This window comes from Anneissia japonica, unplaced genomic scaffold (assembly GCF_011630105.1).
Source record: "Anneissia japonica isolate Jap-2015-1 unplaced genomic scaffold, ASM1163010v1 scaffold287722_len911783_cov160, whole genome shotgun sequence".
In the NCBI taxonomy this organism is placed as follows: domain Eukaryota; kingdom Metazoa; phylum Echinodermata; class Crinoidea; order Comatulida; family Comatulidae; genus Anneissia; species Anneissia japonica.
In genome coordinates, this window is record NW_022711579.1 from 480833 (window position 1) to 496608 (window position 15776).

A 15776-nucleotide genomic window follows, 5' to 3' on the forward strand; every position below is an offset into this window, starting at 1 on the left:
AGAATGCAAGACAATTTTTTTTTATTTGAAATTACAGGTTATATATGAAAACAAATAAAAATGCTTGAGATACAGTAATTATACATTTGCATAACTTAAGGAACATAAAAGATGTAAAAACCATTATAAAATTATTATAAAATCGTACAACCACAGCAAAAACACATATACAGTAGAACTTGCCTAAAAGTTGACATTACCTAACTCTAATAATTTGTAATTCGATCATATTTTACATGCCAAATTGCATTTTCCATTAATTAACGATCTGTAAGCCAAATTTTATCTAAGTCAAACAATTTCTCAATGCCATTTTGGATTCGACTTAAGCAAGTTCAACTGTATATTGTAATTCTTATCCATTTCATAGCATCCTGGAGCGAGAATGCGTTAACGCCATGAATAACAAGCGGTCACAAAATTGAGCATCATTTTAATGATTATCGAGCTGTGAGCCAACAATTAGAATAAGATAAACAATTAGAGAACTACTTATATAAAAAATAAAGTTTTAGTTGAGGATAGTGCAGTGTTTTAAGAAGAAACACAAACCATTAAACTAGCACCACTGTATATATCTAAGGAATAACTATACATAAATTCAAAAACTTGTTAAGTATATGTGAAAATATTTTAATGTCTTCGTAAATTAATTACAGAAAACTAACTATTATATTTAAAGGGAAATCATAAATAAATAAAATAGTTTATCCCTATATTTTTTTTATTGTTAGCGCTTCTACAGGGATGCTTTTCTTTCCTAATATCTCAATTTCCAAGTATTTAATTATGGTTTTTATAGGTAATACAAAAATTCTATAATTTTCCACTACCGTATATGACTGTAACTTAAAACTACAGTATAGAAGATAATTTAGCCGAAATAGCCATGCAAATTTCAGACACAATACTTACTGCTACGAATTAAGATAGAACATTGTTTTATATTAATTGCACAAAAACTTGGGAAAATGATCAGTACAGTATAATAATAATAATAATAATAATAATTAGAACATTCAAAAAGCACTCTTACATGAAAAAACAAGCAAATTCCAGTTAGAATTATTGTAGTTAATAAATTCTCTACTTTGTTCCAGCAGTCTACATTAATCCTACAAAATACTGTTGAGAATGTGAACTTCGGTACCTCACCCCATCCCCCAATGGAATTTGCCAAGCCAAAAAATTACTCTGATCAGGGAGCTACCCCCTGCTCTGAATTCACCTCACCCCTTCCCCACTGCAATTTGCAGGGTCGAAAAATCACTCTGAATTACTTGAAAATTAACTCTCAACTTATTTCCCCAGCTAGATCCCTCTCACTTAAACCTCACACCCCACATATAACCTTTCTGCTCCTCTTTCAGTTTCTAAGCTCTAACTGCTATCAATTACTGAATGCATATTTTAGTGTATTTTTAGCAGAAAGCAAAACTAATTTCATTGCTCACTTGTTTGATCGATGTCTATAAAATATTCTCGATTTGCATTAAGACCTAACACACAACTGTTTCATAATAATGACAATGCTAATTTGCATATCCATTGAATGAACAAAAATACCCGGTAAAGATGTATAATTTACTGTCTAATTTAGTAAATTTAATATATTAAAAATGTATAATGTGCAATATAATACATCTGTTGGTCCGAAAAAAACATTTAAAACAATCTAATTAATTCTTTAAGAAAAATAGCTTTAATAAAAATATGTGAACCCTGATTTACAAATTAATTCAAATTATACTAAAAAAAAAACACTATCATCAGTGGTGTTGTTACTCTATGAGCACGATGTATAGACAAACTAATAATTGCCAAAGTACCCTTCAAACTTACCCATCAAGCATAATAAAAAATAATGGAATTGTCTGTTTTACCCATTAAGGCCCTTCAAATTAATAACAACATCCTCATTTTTTTTCCGCCGTTGATGAATTTGTTTACATGCCAAATTGTTGTGTTTTCCATTAATTAACGAACTGTAAGTCAAATTTTATCTTAAGTCAAACAATTTTTTAATGCCATTTTGGATTTGACTTAGGCAAGTTCAACTGTATATCGTAATTTGTATGCATTTTATAGCATCCTGGAGCGAGAATGCGTTAACGCCATGAATAACAGTCAGTACACAACTACACGTCAATTCAATCCCACTACCTGAGCTGAGAAGGGCCAGATAGGTCGAAACTGTTTTCAAGATAATAACAACTTTATGTTATTGTATTAAAACCTAACTCCCCCTTTCATATTACTTGCAGCATCATGGGGCTGTACTGAGTGAACAAAAGTAAGTTTATCGATTAAGACGCTATTTGAATTTGTACTATTCATGAAATAACATTGAATCTTAAAAATATATCTAATTAACTTTGGCAATTATCAGTTTATCCAGAAACTAGACCATAAGACTTTTGTAAAATAAATGCTATGATATAATTTCAACATAAATTTTATCTACAAAACCAACTAATTACAGCCTCAATAATGTGAGAAAAAGGGTTTTTTTTTTAACTTTTAAATATATTAAAGATAAAAAAAAGCTAAAAAAGTATTGTAAATACTCATTAAAATAATGCTTAAAATTGGTTACAAAACAACACATAATCTTGATATTTGCCCTGTGCTTTACTATAATACTGAAAAATCTTTATAAATTCACATTTAATACTAAGAATTTTAAAATTGCTATGGCTACTCTGTTACCATGGAAATGTGCCCTTACCCTGCAACAAGATTTTCTACACCATGCATTTCCAAGAGAATACATCTACATAAATAACATTAAGAAAACCTTGTGAAATAATTTATATGATTATAAATAACTTTCAGTTTGCACTGTAAATTATGTACATTCTTAGCACTTGCTTAAAGAATGAGGATGTGCACATGATTGTTATCATTATATAATGCCCTGGATAGACAGTTCCATTATCTTTTAGGGGTGTTTTATTTAAAGGAACAGTGGCAATAGTCAGATCTTTCATGTAAGTATTCACGAAAGCAGACTTAATATTAATAACTTGTATTGTGCAAACTCAGGCCCATAAGCAGGAATGGAGGATGTCTATGGTTTGGTTAACTCCTTCATCAGAAGGTGGTTCCCTCAAAAAGATGGTTCAGCCAATACCACAGAAACTCCTATTTAAAGGGATGGACTAATCACTAATCTAATTTGTGCACATTTAACTTTCTGTTGTAATGTCCTTTAAGATGACACATTTAATCAAGTACCAAGAGAAATTCTAAGAATGGTTGTACAAAAATTCTCTTTCCAAAAATGAGCTATAATACAATTACACAAAAGACATCAAAAATACATTTAGAATACATTAACTGCAGAGCAATAATTACAACAGAAAATATCAACAACTGAATACAATTCAACCAATATGCTACCTATATATGAAGCACCATGGATACCTAATACTAAAACAGCTCTCTGATTGGTCATAATTGTTGTTGGAATTATTCAAATACAAAATGGAAATTAAGGTTGCTAGGAGGTGGTGGGATAGGGGGCTGCTCAGTGGGGATGGTGATGTTGGTTGTGTCTAGTAACCTGAGCTTCATCTCCATGCTGAGTAATGTTTCTAAGTCTGTTTGAGTCTGAGCACTAGTCATCTCCCTGCCTAGCAATGCATTGATACCATCTGTCCACATATCAAACTGAAAAATAATATAAGCAATTTATTCTTAAAATAGGTAGTGGCTATTGTTACACCAGTCTTAAACAATTTCTCATTCTTATGGGATGTTGTCCTAAGCCAGGGATGGGCATAAAAATCGATCGGAGGGCCAAAGTGAACTTTTGATTCAACACTGAGGGTTGCCCCCCAACTTGGATGTTTGCCGTGTGCTTCCAAAAACCTACATGCACTGCTTTTATACAACTTTATTCTCAGTTTTAACGTTACTTTGACAGGTGATTGGTGTCGGGCTGTAGAAAAACAAGGTGTTTTCTAGCCAAAGATTGTTAGCGGGGCGCACACATGGGGTTTTTAATTCATTTTTTCGTGAGCCACACTTTGCCCACCTGTGTTCTAAACCAATTCATATATGTATAATACTACCTAAAAAATAAACCACTATTTATAGGCCATTTTTATTTTTGTTCATTCTTGTATGGTGTGTGCAGCCAAAATTATAGATATGTTGAATAGGTACCCATTTATAGGCTTGAGTGTAGACAAGACAGAACATGCTTTGCTTACAAAAGTAAGCAAATGGCAGTGAGGGTTTGCACCCCCAACCTTACGGTTGACAACCGGAAGCGCAACCTTTGCACCAACAGCTCCTACACACATTATAAACAAAACAAAAAAAAGTACAGAAAGCCATTGTTGATGGCATCTGAAATAAGCTTCTAGCATAATGACAACAAATAATACAATAATCAATATTTACAAACTTTGGATTTATACTTACTGAGCTTTGATTTATAAAAAAGAAGTCTAAAGAATTGTCAGGATCATAGATAATTGAACAACAAGTTATCACTGAGGCTCCCTGAAAATTGAAAAAAAAAAACACAAAGGGTAATCGTAAAGGATAAAAATATTAACCTATAACACGCAGTGAAAATATGGTCAGCTACATATGGTTAAGGTCTGTAAATACTGTAGCAGCCATAAAGAGGCGATTTGTAGCTTTACGTTCAAATTATTACAAGACAGCAGCTGAAATAAATGCTTTGAATTTGCTGCAAATGACAAAATCAAGAAAAACCCATTCAAAAATTACACAAATTACATTCGCATTGCATGTCATCACCAGAAAATAAAAATGAAACGAAAATTATTTTAACAAACAATATAATCTAATCTTGGCTTACCCTTCTATTTGTGCGGAGGTCTTTAGCGAAATAACATTCTTTGCCAACATTCATAGTCTGTATATCAGCTACCAATACTAAAATTAAATATAAATAAATAAATATACAATAAACAAATCAGATGTGGATGAATGTCTAGTCTCCTAGAAGAGGTGGTCACCTCTCAAAAATAATGCAAATAACTATTTCTCTTTGGTTTTTATTTATTGATATTTTTCATTCATTTAGACACATGGACCATGGATTGGTAATAGCCTTGTATAATAAAACAGAGGCAGGGTTTAAGCTGGCCATAAAAATATTTAGCAATTTGGCTAATTTAGTATGAAAATAATTAGCCAAACAGAAATTTGTTTAGCCAAAACAAAAGAATATAAGCAATGTATTGATACTAGCTTTAATTCTATTAGCTTTTTTGGCCAATTTTGAATGAAAATATTTAACAAAATTCATATTTTATTAAGATTTGGCTATGACATTAGAGAGAGCAGCTTAGCTCAGTCGGCTAATCTGGTGGTAGCCACTGTATGTGCACTGAACCGTGAAGATCTCTAGGTCCCCGGTTCAATTCCCATCGCTGCCTCTCCTTGTGTTTCAGCTAGAGGACTGAAATACAAGTTACAATAGCGCACCGTCTTTCGGATGAGACGTTTAAGCCGTTGGTCCCGTGTGCATTATGGCCCATCTGCACTTTAAAGAACGCAGTACACTTTTCGGAAAAGAGTAGGCGATTGTCTCCCGGTGTACTGCCCAATCACCACCAGAAAGACCCCAATGGAAATAAGTCTTCTTCTAGACTTTCATGGGCTATCCTTGGTGTTTACACCGAATAAATCCAATCTAATCCACAGCTAATGACAGCATAAACACCAGTCTTAATACAATTCTTAATTTTTATTGGATGTTATTTTTTATATATATTTTCTTCATATCCAACACTAGCCACTTACAGGATGGAATTTCTACTATTTCTCTATTTTTCTATGTATTTATATTTTCTATTTACATAGATTTTTTATTTAGTCGCGAGAAAAAATAATGCAGTAATAGGGTTTGAACAATCGACCCTGGGATTGCAAAGCAAGCATCTTAACCAACAAGCTGCTGGTCCACTACACACCGCATGTGTATGTATGGATAGGAGTAGGACAATAACATCCTTTGAAATTGGTTTAAGACTGGTGTAACAATAGCCACTGCTTATATAATAAGTAGAAGTAAATTTTATTTATATTTTATAATTTTCGGCCAAAGAAACGTAAACAACAGACAACTACGTATTGGTGCTCCATGGAGTGGCAAAAGCGGTCATAAGACTACTGTCACCGCAAGGCATGCCACCACAAAGCATGCCACTCCAACTAAATTTCATTACCAGGCTTAAGGAGCACTGTTAAGCCAGTTACAGAAATCATTGATTGGACAGAGGGCATTTTAATCACCAAACTACAGCTCCATTAAATTATGATTAAATGAGATTATTATGAACAAGTGAGATTATTATGAACAAATGAGATTATTACTTTTGTTAAAGAGGACATCCTCTGTGTTTGGGATTACACCATCATCCGTGTCACCGTACTGAAGCACCTTATTGTTCGGGGAGAGACGACAGTACCAAAATTTACCTGGAGAACAGGAAATTGGAAGTGTACAAATTAAAAGATAAAACCAAGTAAATGAATAACATGTTATAACCATATAAGCAAAAACTTTTGTTTCTATTTCCTTTACATTTTCTTTTAATGTCATTAATTTGCTTTTAATATCTTTTTAATGTATATCACTTTCTGTTTTTAACAATGTTATTATACTCACAACCAAACTGGCATAGCAAAGTTACTAGATAAGATCTATTAATATTTAAACTGTAAATTATATTATTTAGACTTTAACATACTGTAACAAAAGAAATACTGTAACAAAAGAAATGTAATTTACACAAATTTTTTTTTATTAAAATTTTTTTTTATAAAAAATTAAAATTAATATTTTTAAAGAAGTTTTTGTAAAATTAATTTACATATTTGAATGTTATTAATACCTGTACTGCGGCCTCTAGACATTTTAGGGAATTGCAGGCCTTCCTTGAGAAAGTTGAGACGCTGTCTTCTAATGACGTCTAAAATCTCTGGTTTAACCTTCTCTCGTAAAGCTCTGGTAGACAAATTATTATTATTTATTTAGGCGTAAAAACATATGCGCCAAGGATTGTCAACAGTGAATATATCACTGTCCTACTTGAAGGTGACAATCCCTTCACAAGACAAACATACACACAAGATGCCTTAGACAAACTAAATCTCAATATGAGGTTTCGGGAGTGGAATTGTTTTGGTCGTGAGAAAAAATCCTGTAACACTGACAGGAATTGAACCCAGGACCCGGGGATTGTAAGGCAAGCATCTTAACCACCAAGCAATTCAACTCCACTTCAATTATGTAGAATTGTGAAATAGACAACATTTTTCACAGCATAATTATATACTACAAAACACATGAGCACGCATAGAAAGTATTCCAAAAGGTAACATCTTTGTATCTATATGCATCCGTTGTTTCTGATTATTTGGGTGTCACGCCGGACTGCAACTATTGCAGCAGACCAGACAATAAACTTAAAATTTCAAAGTCGGATGAAAATGAAGAATTATCACTTACACAACAGGAGGTGCTTGTGAATCCCATTCTTCTTTCTTGGATCGCTCCACATTTCGGAGTCTCAATATTTCATTGTAGCCGAGTTGTGCGAGACGGGATTTGAATTTGATCATGGATGACTGTTTATCATTCAGAGCGCGCACAATCTGTTCCTTGACAACGTCCATCACCTGGAGACATTAAAAAATAAAGTTCATCTAAGCACACGACAGTAGTGATGTTGGTACTCTATGAGAGAGATACCTGTATAAAACCAACTATCGCTTAAAGATTGCCATCCTGAGTAGTGGTTTTGAAACTGTTTTAGTATGAACTGGACAATTGTATTATTTTCGAGGGGTGTTTTTGTTAAGGAAACAAATTACAATATCTGGTGTACACATGTAAGTATCAATCTTGACAGACACCCTTAAATGCCCCAGATGAGCCTAAATACACTAACCTTATCAAAATCTTGCAGAGTAGCTCGCATCTCTTTCCATGTCTTGTTTAGGCGTTGAATACAGGTGCAAAAGAATTCGGAGAAAGCATTGTCAAGAGCGAAAAATAAGGGGAAGAAATCCTGAGATGTTTCATCAGCTGTTAAAAATAGAAAAGCATAATTCTTACCATTAAAAATCAAAAATTCCTTTATTAAGACTAGATGACTTTTTTTTTTCAACTTTGAGTATGTAATAAAAGACTTTAGTGAGGACTAGATAACTTACGAGTTTCTCCAACATTCAGTATTTCACAACAAATTTTTGTGAGGACAATTCCAGTCCGGCCGAATGGACATTCATGCTCCTGACCACGGCTTGAGTTTTCAAGCACATGCTAAAAATAGAAAATTAATCAAAAATTAGTGAAAAAAACTTTTTTTTTGGTGTAAATTTTTATTAGATTCTGATTTGTCATTTAGGCAAAGGGTTAGAACTGCACATTTTTTTTCTTGAAAGCCCATAAAATAATTACATCTTGTATGCAAAGCTAACCAATGAGTGTGTGCTGTCTCTTATACACAGGCGCTTCGTTAAAATCTTGCGATGGATTTGCACAGTCCTGTATACAGTAATCAATCAACAAAAACACAAAAATTAATAAAATCAAACCAAACTTCAACTGCATGTATCTTTTAATCAATGATAATAAAAAAAAAATATTTTGAAAATTAATTGGTTTTTTAGTTTCTCATTAAGTTTCAGGACATTTTTTGGTATCAATTTCTAGCCTATCAGGCAGGAGTGGTGTCAGTGGGAGGTTGGGAGAGCTGGTTCCACTTCAAGAAAAAACACAGATTGTTAAGATGGAAATAAATTATAATTTTTACAGATTTTTAGAATTAAAAAATTGACTAATTAAGACTTTCAAATTCCTGAATTGTTGAAGCTTCCGGGGCCTTCTCCCTTAGGAGCCCCTCCAAGCGGTTCTGGGCTACCTTCAGATCCACCCACTTACGCTGTCATAGTGGAAATCAACTAGAATAGCTATGTCAAATACTCATACCACCACCATTCAACTCTTTGGATTTATCAGTAATACATTGATAAGTTAATGATTTAGATCATTGAGTGTTACATCTGTCCAGCCAACTCACCTCAAATCCGAGTTTCCTGTAGTCGGCTGTGTAGTTAGCTCTCTTCGATTCTGATTCGCTGGAAAACGCTATCCTACGCAGATCCATTAGATATTCTTTATATTTTGGAAAATGCTGGTGACAAGATATAGTAGCTAATGTAATTATATTGGTTTGAGTGTGGAACACCACAAAACATTTTTTATCTTTTGTAATATAATTGCCATTATAAGTCATTATGACATTATAAATCATTAATGTTGTTACACAAGAACATTATAAGCAGGCCTGGAAAATCACAAGGCTAAAAAAGATAATAGTCACCTCACTGTTGGCACTTAGTTTTGTCACCATCTTTCTCTCCAAAAGGTTAAAGTTCAATTGTTGAAAAACATAAAGCTGATGTAGCATATCTGACCCTGTGGGATTCTTCTGAACAACCTGACAAAATGGAAACAGAATATAATAATAATTATGATCATCTAACTATATCATGAAGATTATTTTTCAAACAATTATTATGATAAATAAATCATTTGATTTCACTGGTAATTCTTAATATAATTGTGTTTACTATTAAAAATATAAATCAATAAATTACTACTAAAATATAATTTTTTAAACAAAATTTGGATGATGATATTACCAACTAACCTCTAAAATAGCCACCCTGACCTCCTTTGAAGCTAAGGACTCATCACATTTCTTAAGGGAAAAAAACAAAGTTAGTAGCTTAAAAACAAAGTGTAGTAGTTTTAAAACAAGATTAGTGGTTTAAATTAATGTAGTTAAGGAGTTTTGTTTCATGTCAACTGTAGTTTAATTTGACTTGTTTGAGTAAGTTATTTTTCATGTTTCTTTTGATTGTTTTGGTTTTGGTTTTGGATGCACCATCAATGGTGATGTGATTCCTAATAAAAACTAAAACCAACAAATATTATACATAACACAAACAAAGACAATGCCCCCAATTAGTGTAATATGTCTATGACTGGGTTGCTTATCTGGGTAAACTGACAATTTTTAATGTTTACTCGGTAGAACACCCACCAAAAATAATAGAGTAGTCCATCCCATTGCACATTCTTGTAGGGCGTGCTGGGATGGAATGTTCAAAACAGGTGATCTGTTTTAGGGAAAATTTTGATATTTTCTGGTTAACTAAGTAAAATATTCAGAAATTACACAAAATAGATAATGAATACTAAAAATATAATTTTACTATTTCACCTTTTTCCTGTCCTCTGGTGCACGAAGGCAAAGAGCATTGATCAAAGCTATGCAACTTGTTTTAATCTCCGGATTACCAGTGCTGAAAAAAAAAGAGAAAGAATAAAGTATTGCTTAAAGGTTTGCATGGCGAAGGAATAATATATATATGTTGAAGCTTGCGGTACACCACGTAAGTAGTTCTGAAAAGAACTGTTGTAGTTGAGAAAGTCTCGACGTTTCGATTGAGATGCTTCAATCGTCTTCAGGAGAATAATATCTGCAGACACTCCAAACAGGGAAATACTATATGTTTGGGTAGAAAGGCTGGATGGTGATAAACTGATCAATGGTTGAAAGGCTAAAACACAAGCTGGATGGTGATTGGATGGATAAACTGACCAATGAGAAGCCAGTGAAAGGCTAAAACAAAAACCCATTGTTCACGAAAACAAAAAAGAGAAAAAATGATTGTCGGAAAATATACAAAACAAAAACAAAGGAATAGGCAATAAACTAGGATTACAGAAAAAGTTATTAGGATTCCTTTATACAAAAAAGTTGACTTACTTTAAATGGGGAATAATATCTCTGAATGTAATTTCATCAGCAACAGTTGAATATAAATCAGTGCTGAAATTTAAAAAGAAAAGCAGATAAACATTTAAAATATCATCATATCATATCATAAATATCCTCAATACAATCATCAATATCATCATACTTAATATCATCATCATCAATAACATCATCATCATCATCAATATCATCATCAATGATGTCATCATCAATATCATCCTCAATACCATTATCATCAGTAACATCATAATCAATATCATTATCAATAATAACATCATTGTTAGCATCATCAATAGCATCTTCATCAATATCATCATCATAAATATCATCGTCATCATCAATATCGTCATCATCATTGCCGCCACTACCCCCATCACCATCAACATCAACATCCCCATCAATACATACCAGTTATTCACAATCGCTTCCAGTAAACCTAGGGCTTTATGCGTGATGACATCATCAAAAATTTTCTTGGCGATGGCGGCATCTTCCGCCTTCTTTATTGCTACCGGGTCAATGGATGCTTTAGGATTGAGGGTGCCCTCCTTAGGTGCTGGGCTTTCCTTGACACAGCCTGCCACCTGAAGACAAAGAGGAAAAGTTTACCATGTTATACAGCTCTCTCTTTAATTAGAGTCCCCTCCAAGATTATATGCAAAAAGCTTTGAGCTTCTACCTCAGTGTAGGCTCCTCCATTGTAGGCATACAACATAAAATAGTTTGTGCAATTAAAGCGAAAGCCGATGTCAACTATTTGAAAAATTGCAAAACCTTTGGTGTTTTTCCGAAATTTATTTCATTCGAGTTTGTGCAGTATATGTACATTTTGTATTCATTGTTCAATAGCATGGATTTTGGGGTTTACTGATAAGTTTGACATAAGACAGTCATACAAGCCATTGTGATTCAATACTTCAAACTTTATTATTTCATCTTCAGGAATGAATCATTCCTGAGTTTCATGCTACCATACTATCTAATATGGATTTGAATTCTGAAATAAAAGATGAATGAATTATGGGCAAAAGATTTCTAAATAAAAGATTTAATTTAATTACTTACTCTTTTCACAAACACTGCAGTAATAAGATCCCATGAGACAATCCCATGGTCCATTAGCTCCAAGAACGAGGACAGCGCACACCCTAGACTTTCACCTCGTCTAACGAAAAACAAATCCCAAATAAAGCATTTTCATAATGAACTATAATTATAACATATTACAATTATGATGTAATTAAATATTATACTGTATTTACTAAATTAAAAGGAAATAGTACATACTCTTCTCCTCCTTCTACAAGGCCAAGAAGAAGGCCGCTTCCCTTCTTTGCTATGAACTCAGTAGCAAAGGCAAAATCGCTTGCTGCCAATGTGAGCTTCTTTAATGCCTGGTGTCTCTCCTCCTGATCTGACAATCTTAGTTGGTTGAAGATGGCACTTGCAGCCTTTTGCTGTAGAAATAAATTTTAAAATATTATAACAAGTTTAGCTAGAGCAGCATCCCATAGATTGCATACTTCCATCCTATGACTTCATACATGATAATACAAGGGCATTTATGGAAGATTCCATTATTTTTGAAGTGTAAGTTTCAAAGAATTTTTCAAATTTCTGTGATTTTAAATATCACCTTTGACCTTTCACCCCAAAATTTAATCACACCTTTAGACACATATTTACAACTTCACTAAATTTCAGGATAATCCATTCATTAGTTTTCCATATTCCAGCTAATAGACAGAGAGGTAAAGACCAGTGAAGAGATCACATCCTCAGCGAAGTAACAATAACATATTGTAACAATACTACAGTAGTAAGTAAAGCTAAAGTAGTGTTTTCAAAACTAGTTGAGATTTGATTGACCCCAGTTTTTGTGTACACAGTACACTAATTCAGGAGACAACAATAACATTATTAAAAACATTGTACTCTGACTTTTAACTACATTTTACAAATGTGGTCGGGACCGCAAGAAAACAGTTTCTATTTCTAGAAGCTCACATTGGTTTCTATTTCTATTTGCTAAATGCAGGACACTTGCCAGGTCTGACATCTAAATATATTGATTGATTGACTGGTTGGAGGTTGCCTAACCTAACCTAAAAATATACCACAGAGCATTATTTCACTTTCACAAGTAATAACCAGATGATCAATGGAAGAGATGCAAATTACTTACTGGTGAGTCTGTAAGCTTGAGGATGGTGCCTTTCTTCAGCTCATGTCTGTTTTTCTCTGTAACATATATGAAAGCATCTTGATACTGTAAACTGTAGTCTTGGTGGTTGGAGAGCGACCAGTCTTGACATAGCATCGTGATGATACTCCTAAGTGGCTTGTCCTGTAATAAATAATTGTGGAGTTAATTTAATTCCATACTTATTTACAGAAAAATTCATAAAAACGTTATTATTTTTTAATATAATTTTTATATTTTTAGTTGTAACTTATAAGTACTGTACTCTTTTATTAGATGATATTTTTTTTACAGGAATCAGGTGTTTTCAAATATTTTTTTCAAAATCATAATGTAGCTTAACATTCTATTTTATACCACACCCTATGTAAAATAGTACATGCCAGACTTATAAACAGATACCTATTATTGAAACACACCTATCCACATACCCAACTGCCACCATGACAGGCTCAGTTGGAATTGAGATAGATTACATCATGCAATTGCCAAGGCCTTTGGACTCATTGCTGGTATCTCATCAATGCTTTTTCTTTTATGTCATTACAAAAGGCCCTAGAAAAAAATGTCTTTGGAAAAAATGTGGACCTTTGAAAATTTGGGGGGGGGGGTCGTACGACCTTCCCGACCGCCCCCTTGCATACACCCATGTAAACTACTGTATAAACCAAGCTTGTTTTTAATTTATTTAGTTTTTTTAAATTCATGTACAGTGTATGTATTGAACTATTTGGAACAGAAGCCTATGCTATCTTGAAACAAAGCACATGGGCTTCTTCTCAGAATTAAGCTCAATGGGCTTCAATTCGAGGTTTTACGGTAGGCTTACAATTATTATTATTATTATTATTAAAACTTTATTTTTACACGGAAAGCTTGTTTCACCCAGAGGGTGTTATTTTACAAGGCCGTGTTGTCATTGAAGTTGCAAAATAACAGTATAGAATAAAACTAACACATAATCACAAAAAAAAAATATAAAATTATATACAAATACGAGATACAAAAAAATGAAGCAAAGACCAAAAATTTTACAAAAGTGTTTTAAATATTTTAACACATTTGAAGCATTTCTAACATGTTCATCCAGTGCATTCCAGAAAATAGCACCACGGTAAGATAAACTTTTCTTTTTGTATTCCGTGTGAGGACGATCAACTTTTAAGACATCATTTAATCGGGTTAAATAATTTTGTTCCTCAAATGTAAAGCGTTCGGTCAAATAAGAGGGAGCCATGTTATGAAAAATCTTATACATGGTTATTGCTTCATTTTTATACAATTTGTTTTCTAAATTTTCCCAATTTAAGGTCTGCAAAGCTTGTGTACTTGAATCATCTTTTCTTTTTTTTGGCATTATTTTTGCCGCTCTATTTTGTAAGACTTGTAATTTGTTTTTTTGATTTTGAGTAGATCTACCCCATACTAGGTTACAGTATTCAAAATGAGGAGCAATAATGGTTTTGTACATAAGAGATTGTTGATCATTTGATAGAAATTTAGAAGTCTTTTTCAAATAGTACAATACTGCACACTATTCAAGAACACTTTATTTTCGCATTTAAAATAGGAAATTTGTTTTTCCTTGTAAGTTTGCTTGGTTAAAAAGGTTAAAATTACATGAAAAATCACCACAAGACAAAACAACTTGGCAATGACAAGAAATACATACACTATCTCGTTAATAATAAAGATGGTTGGCAACAGCTAGGGGCCACTCACCATTTACCGAGATAGTGTATGGTACTATATTCCTAGCCACAAAGTGACATCCTACGGCAAACATGTTATCTTAGTGTTAAAACTCGTGTTAAATTCTGATGACTTACCTGTTCAAAGACTACTAACTGAGCATTCTGTCCTTTCATTGTCACTGCAAGTCGCACAGTATTGTCATCCAAAACACGCCCCCGATAATCGGTACCAGTCATTATCATAGCCATGACAATCTCTTGAATTTGCACTCATTAACTGAAAATATAACAATAACAATGTCAGGCATAACCTCATACATAGATAAGGACTGTAGGCCTTCAGTCAAAAAAAAAACCAAAAAACACAGACAACATTTTTTTAAGACTAACAAGACAAGTACCCAAAAATAATAGTTAAACAAACATTTGTAATTATTTAATGTTTTTGAAATGTGTATAAAAAAAATATGGGATCAGATGCGATCCAAATGATGCAGGCCTATGTATATTTAAGGTTAATATAGAAGCATCTGTCTAGGCGTTAATAAACTATATGCTACTACTACTGGGACATGGCTAGCCTAGCCTACGAACCTTCTTGAGTTATTTTTTTGCGAGTCAACAAGTAGGCCTAGGCCTAGCCTAGTTTAGTTAGGGCTTACCCACCTTCTCCTCCAGCCCTACTACTAGGCCTAGCCTAGGTCTAGCTAGGCCCTAAGCCTAAAATCCATAGTATAGTTTACACCATCAGAGATTACTATACACATGTATCACTATAACTGTATCATTACTGAAAAAACTACTAATAAATAATAATAGTTTTTTAATTACACAAAAACACTTACGATAAAACTGAAAGGTGTGTAGGCCTACGCGATCTTTTTCTCCTCTGACATAAAATATTATTTCAACACTGCCCTCTATATAATATGCGAGTTTGTTATGGTGGATAAAATCGCATACACCAGGGTATTACCGGAATTAGCTTATTATTTTTAACAAAATAATAGTCATTGCAGAGGATCCTTTTCTCGATCA

At 33.1% G+C, this 15776-nt stretch overlaps 1 protein-coding gene across 1 annotated transcript; it reads right to left on the minus strand.

Annotated features, from left to right (window-relative positions):
* Positions 1 to 3: 3 nt before the first annotated feature.
* Positions 4 to 15711, minus strand: LOC117107549 (engulfment and cell motility protein 2-like). Its single transcript, XM_033249250.1, has 20 exons — positions 15584 to 15711; positions 14874 to 15015; positions 13027 to 13188; positions 12129 to 12298; positions 11907 to 12006; positions 11250 to 11425; positions 10833 to 10895; positions 10284 to 10365; positions 9708 to 9758; positions 9378 to 9494; positions 9075 to 9188; positions 8501 to 8539; positions 8206 to 8314; positions 7941 to 8077; positions 7499 to 7668; positions 6882 to 6994; positions 6361 to 6465; positions 4838 to 4914; positions 4432 to 4512; positions 4 to 3672 (listed from the first exon to the last, which is right to left on the minus strand). The coding sequence occupies exons 2-20, from the start codon at positions 14985 to 14987 to the stop codon at positions 3472 to 3474; spliced, it is 2181 nt and encodes a 726-aa protein (XP_033105141.1). The 5' UTR covers positions 14988 to 15015; positions 15584 to 15711; the 3' UTR covers positions 4 to 3471.
* Between the last annotated feature and the right edge of the window lie 65 nt (positions 15712 to 15776).